The 5833-nt window shown below is 49.9% G+C and overlaps 1 protein-coding gene across 3 annotated transcripts; it reads left to right on the top strand.

Annotated features, from left to right (window-relative positions):
• Window positions 1–3489, top strand: TIFA (TRAF interacting protein with forkhead associated domain). Of its 3 annotated transcripts, none has more exons than XM_011375950.2 (2): window positions 1–128; window positions 2194–3489. In XM_011375950.2, the coding sequence occupies exon 2, from the start codon at window positions 2213–2215 to the stop codon at window positions 2780–2782; it is 570 nt and encodes a 189-aa protein (XP_011374252.1). In that variant the 5' UTR covers window positions 1–128; window positions 2194–2212; the 3' UTR covers window positions 2783–3489. The 3 variants fall into 3 exon arrangements, with proteins under 3 accessions (XP_011374252.1, XP_011374254.1, XP_023376634.1); XM_011375952.2 differs by lacking the exon at window positions 1–128 and adding an exon at window positions 156–599; XM_023520866.1 differs by lacking the exon at window positions 1–128 and adding an exon at window positions 623–1568.
• The last annotated feature ends 2344 nt before the right edge of the window (window positions 3490–5833 follow it).

The raw sequence follows: 5833 nt of genomic DNA, 5'->3' as shown, positions 1-5833 counted from the left end.
CTCGGGGCTTCTCCGTGCTCCGCGGCCCCCGTGACCGCGCCGCAGCGGGGCACGCGCCCCGGACGCAGGCCGCCGTCCCTCCGGGGACCGGGACCCGCTTCCACGACCCGCGCGCCGGACCCGCGCCCGTAAGTGCTGCCCGCGCATTGCGGTGGCCGCGTCCCCCCGGCGCGGCGCGGGTGTCGCCTGCGCGGAAAACGGAACTCGCCCCTGGCACAGGCAAAGGCGACCCCGGTCTGCAGGGCGTCCGCGGGGCGGGGGCGCCAAACTTTTAGAGGGAGACACGGAACCAACTCCGTGTTTACAGTCGGCCTGGTTTCGAAAAGCAAACTCGGAAAGCGCGAGAAGCCACCCGGGCACGCATGGCCACCCGGGCTTTGTGTTAACTGCCGTGGACACCTGGCTCCTCTTAGCGAAGATCTCTTGTGCCCGTGACAGCTGGCGAGGGTGGCCTGCGTCCCCAGTGGCTTCGCAGGACCTGGGGTGTGGGTGGGGCGTGTTCTGGGGTACACTTCTACCGTGACCACCCCTCTTCCCTTGAGAGGGGTCAGGAGCCCACCCCTGAGCCTGACCCTCCCTCCTAGCTCGGGGTCCCCCAGGTGAGTGTGTGTTTCCCAGTGTCCGGCAGAAGCGACCTACCTCGAACAGCGGGAACGGCGATCAAGCTGCCGCGCCCTGCTCCTTGTCGTCTGTCGTCCGTTCGCGGTAGTTCGTGTCACACACACCGTCAGGCACCGCGGCAGCGCTTCCCTTCTTGTCAGACGTCAGTTTACTCCAGCTCCGTTGAATTCCATAAAAACCAGATGGCTTCTGATTTTGTAAATCTTTGTGAAATGTCTGATCCCATATAAAGTGCACGTGGTATAAAGTTCCAGAGGTACAGTGTGTGGTGAGGTCCCCTACCCCGCGGTGGCCACAGTGAGCACTAGAGAAGCTCGCGGCTCCTGTTTCTCTGATGACTTATGTCAAACAGACTTGAAAAGGCCGCTTTTCGGCACCTGCACACGTGAATTTTTCAAAAAGACTCACCAACTTTAACCTTTAGTTTTTTGTCGGTTTCTGTCTTTTCTGTTTTCTGAAGTGTCAGAGACTCAGGCTGCTCTGCAAAGGGACATTGCAGCTCTGCAAGTTAATGGGTTTGTTTCCTCGTCCCTTGGGGTCAGAGACAGAGCATCATGCAACTCAGAGCCCCTGAGCTACCTGCCCCAACTACTCAGGTGCTAGGTCCCGGTCACCGTCCACACACTCAGTCTTGCGAGCGGACCCCGCAGTGACCTGTGCTGCAGCCTCTTCCCCTTAGGGGGCCCCAGTGTCTGTAACCCCCTCCCAGCACCTGACTCTAGGTTGTTGTCTGGCTGGTTCCCCCACACACACACGCCTTCACTTCTCTGCAGGTGACTGCCGTAGTTTGTGGAGAAGCTGGTGGCAGGGAGTCATGTGGGCAGTGGATAAGACGGCGCAGTGACCGTCTGGTCCAGTCATCAGGAGCCACTGACAGGAAATAAGTAATTCCAAGGAGGACAGACTAAGATACTGAGAACCGCCTTGAGGAGATTTTTTTTTTTTAAGTATGTAATATCTAAATTTTAAGATTATAGAATAACCTTTTAAAGCATTTACTATTTTTTTTTTTGCCACTTATCTACTAGAAATCTAAGGAGGACATAAAGATAAATGTTGCCATTATTATGAGTTTTTAATTTTTTTAATCAGGTTTCAGAATTCATAACACATCTAACTATAATATAGTTACAAAGTTGCAGGTTGTCTTTACGTGTGCACTCTCCCAGGGCATTCAGACCAAAGGGCCGCTCTGCTCCTGCTTTTCCTTTTTAAAGTACAGCTGTCCCATTGTCTCCGGGCCCCAGTCGGCCTCCTTCTGTGAGAAGGGGCCTGGGGCTCGGGGGCCTGGGGCTCGTTCCGCTCCCGGCAGTCATGCCTGTCATTGTCCGGATCATACGTCCGGTCTTAGCGTCAAACTGGGAGTGACACCCAGGGGGTTAGGGAAGGGCGATGCACCAGCTCGCCCGGGGCGTGCTGTAAGGTTTCACACATAGCTGAAAGTAGTCTGAGTATTGTTCTCTTAACTTAAAATCCAAATAAATCAGCTACCACAAGACTTCATCAGAATGTCAGAATCTCAGGTCTCGAGGCCGGCGTGCGCGTGAGCTAACCTGTGGTTTGTCGTTGCAGGCAAGTCAGAACCTGCGGCATGTCCAGCTTTGAAGAGGCCGACACCGAAGAGACGGTCACTTGTCTCCAGATCACTGCGTTCTACTCTGGCCCGCTGCAAAGCGGGCCCTTCCAGTCTATAAAGCTCGGGATGCGAGAGAAGCTCCCCTCCAGCGAGGTGGTGAAGTTCGGCCGGAACTCCAACATCTGTCATTACACTTTTCAGGACAAGCAGGTGTCCCGAGTTCAGTTTTCTCTGCAGCTGTTTAAGATGTTCAATAGCTCAGTTCTCTCCTTTGAGATTAAAAACATGAGTAAGAAGACGAGTCTGATCGTGGGCAACAAGGAGCTGGGCTACCTGAACAAAACGGACCTGCCAGCCAGGTGCATGGTCCGCTTCGGCGACTACCAGCTTCTGATGGAGAAGGAGGACGGAGAGTCACTGGAATGGTTTGAGACTCAATTTATTTTGTCTCCAAGATCACTCGTGCAAGAAAACAACTGGCCGCCACAGAGGCCCATCCCTGAGAGTGGCCATTACTTGCCCTATTCCACCCAAAACATGTCTCCTACTGAAATAGACGAAAACGAGTCGTGGATAGAGGGCTGAGGGGGATCGTGCGTGCAGAGACCCGTGGACGCTGTGTAGAAACGCCACTTACTGAGTGCTTTCTTGTCATCTATCATGTCAAATTTGGGATCCGAAGTCTGTGAGCTGTCAGTCGTCAGCTTAGTCCCCTGTCACTGGATGTACTGAAAATTATTTTCAGGGTCCACTCTTGAGGTTGGCGTCCAAACAGTACCCTTTGTGACCGAGTGCCCTCCAGCAGCTCGCAGTGTTTTCTTCTCACGCGTGACTTTAGTCGTTTCGTTTTGTTTCATTTTGTTTTCTAAGAACTGCCTCTTGTTTTGGTCATATCATTTCACAGCAGCCATTTGTTTTCAAGGTCAAGGCTATGGGCACATTGTCACTGGGGTTGCAGACAATGGGTACATACACTGCCAGAGCCTCGACAGCACTTTCTGGGGCCGCGCCTGGGCGTCACTGTGGCTTTGGTATGGGAACTTACGTGAGCACTGATCCCTTGATTTTCTAAGATTTTCTTTGTGTAGAATTATAGTGTTTATTCCCAAGAATAAAATCTTCCTTCTCTATATTCAGCATCTAAAACCAGTATCTTGAACATTTTAATGAACCATTGTTACATTTTCTCACCGAATTTTAAATTGTTTGATTTTTATGTACTACAAATTTTTAACTTCCATGAAATCACTTTTAACAGCATCCATGCACATAATAAAGTGGAACTCTCGTTTGCTCTGTGTCCCCTGTGCTCCGCTCACATCCCCGTGACTGTTTGGTAACTGTCACTTGTACTTTGGAATCCCGCCCCCTTTTCACTCAGCCCCCCAAGCCCCCTCCCATCGGGCGACCCTCAGTTTGTCCTCTGTATCTATGAGTCTATTTCTATTTTGTTTATTTTGTTCTTTTGATCCCATACGTAAGTTAAATCCTATGACATCTGTCTTTCTCTTGGAACTTTCGCTACGCCCCGAAGGACTCGTCTGTCCTAGGGAATTCATTTTTCTTGGGCTCTTTAAATAGAGTGTGTCTTAGTCGCTGCCGGTGTTAGTCACAACACTTCAACTTCATGACAAGCTGCTGCTTTCCACTGGCAACATCTCATATGCCATGTGATTACATATCCATACTCTAGAAGATTCTGTCTTTACTATTGAATGCGCTTACCGACGTGAAACAGCATAACTTTTAGGCACTGACATGAGTGGTAATGTGGGTTTCAATACGCCTTGTAGCAAAATGAGCTGTAATCTTGCTGTCAGGAGATAACCACTTTTAGCGTTGTATGTGTTTACGTAGTTATTTCATTTTTTTTTTTTTTTTTTACTTTCTCAGTTCTCTAACGTTTAATTCCTTACGGTGGTTACTATCTGTTAAAATAACAGGTGTGGTTACTCTTTTACTAACTGGGCCCTGACTGAAACTATCAGAGTTTCCACTTCAGGTAGCGGCTGAGGATGAGCACTGTGGAAAATGGGGCTGGAAGATACCAGGCTTCTAGTTGATGCCAGCTGTCCCCAAGTTCCATCACTCGTCATTCTACTCTTCAGCCTCCACGGAAATATTTATTTGGCCTCGTACCTCTGAAGCGATGAATTCAGGGCCAGGGACACTGGTGAAGAAAATGGAAGAGAGCGGCTCCAACACTCGGTTGCTGGTGGAAGGCTGCCAAGGGACGAGCGTCAATCAGCCCAGCGCTGCTCACCAGCATCTTCACAGAAGAGAGGACAGCGGCAGGGGACGGAGTCGCTCTGAGTACTGGTGGTACAAAGTAATTGCTGCTCGAAAGCCAAAACCAAGGCACTGACATGTGTAACAAAACTTCTGTGGTAAGACGGTGGAGCTTCACCTGAGGTCAGAGTGCCTCTTACGACATCGCTTTTGATATCTTAAAACAGTTTTTCAATCATCGATAGTTTAGACTGACGTTTTCCAACAGCTAAGCAAAACAAACAAAACAAACAAAAACCTCAAAAACAATCCTGACCTGATGTCCCTCAGAAGGAGGCCTGCACAGTGCTGACTGTAGGCCCTTCATCCGGCTGCCTGGGACTGCCCACCGTTTCCTGTATAACTTGTCATTAACTCTGAGCTTCAGTTTCCTTTTCTGAAAACAGGGGCTAACACAGGGATTAAAAGAGCCCTCCCTCACAGTCAGCCGAGACGAGGTGCACAGCCTCACGGCAGTGTTAACATGGTGCATGTCACCACAAGCGGCACGCAGCACAGGAGGGCCTATGTTTAATGTCACGTGGGAAAGATGACTGAACCACAGAGGACATTACTGTGATCTGGGTGTCAGAAAAAAACTCCTTTAATCTGCAATAGTAATAAAAATAGTCATGATATTTTAATATTTTCCTAATTTTACTTCATTTTCAGCATTAGTATTTCCTAAGAACACCAGAATCAGATATGGGAAATCTGTTTTTCACTGAATTTTTTTGTGATCTCCTTTACTGACATAATTAAGCAAAGGTACTAAGTAAATGAAGATGGAAAAACACTATAAAGGTATTTGATATAAAATTTTTTAAAAATGTGTTCTTAAATTATGTTTAGAACACCTTTATGTAGTTGAAAAAAAAAGAAAAGAAAACTGGCCTCTACTAAAAGAATGTATTTCTCCAACAGAAGAAAAAAGGCAGACACCATTCCGAATTATTCCATTTCCCAAGTCTGAGCATCTTAAAAAAACCCTGGCATACCGCCCCCCACCCCAGCCACCCCGTTTGTGTGCTCTGACAGCGACTGTCCACACGGCGGTGGCGCTGCCATTCTCCATCCCCCGCCTGCCTCGTCGTCAGTGTCCAGCCCTCAGGCGCACAGACTCCCTGCGTTCCCACGCGGGCTGGCGCTCCTGCCGCTCTCCCTGTGACCCTGCGCCCGGTCCCCTGGACTCCCCCGGTACCTGCTGCTCTTGACCTTTCTCTACCCAACCTGAGTCTGCACTCAGCTGGGCTTCTCCGCCTGCAGCCTCCCCAGGGTGACCTCAGCCAGGATGTTCCCAGCAATGACCCTGAACGGTACCTGGACCTCGTCCCTGAGCCGCAGACATCACCTACTCGACATCTTCAC

The sequence above is a fragment of the Pteropus vampyrus genome, unplaced genomic scaffold (genome assembly GCF_000151845.1).
Source record: "Pteropus vampyrus isolate Shadow unplaced genomic scaffold, Pvam_2.0 Scaffold282, whole genome shotgun sequence".
Taxonomy (NCBI): domain Eukaryota; kingdom Metazoa; phylum Chordata; class Mammalia; order Chiroptera; family Pteropodidae; genus Pteropus; species Pteropus vampyrus.
The sequence above is the reverse complement of the archived record's forward strand: the minus strand, read 5'-3'. Positions and strand labels throughout refer to the sequence as shown.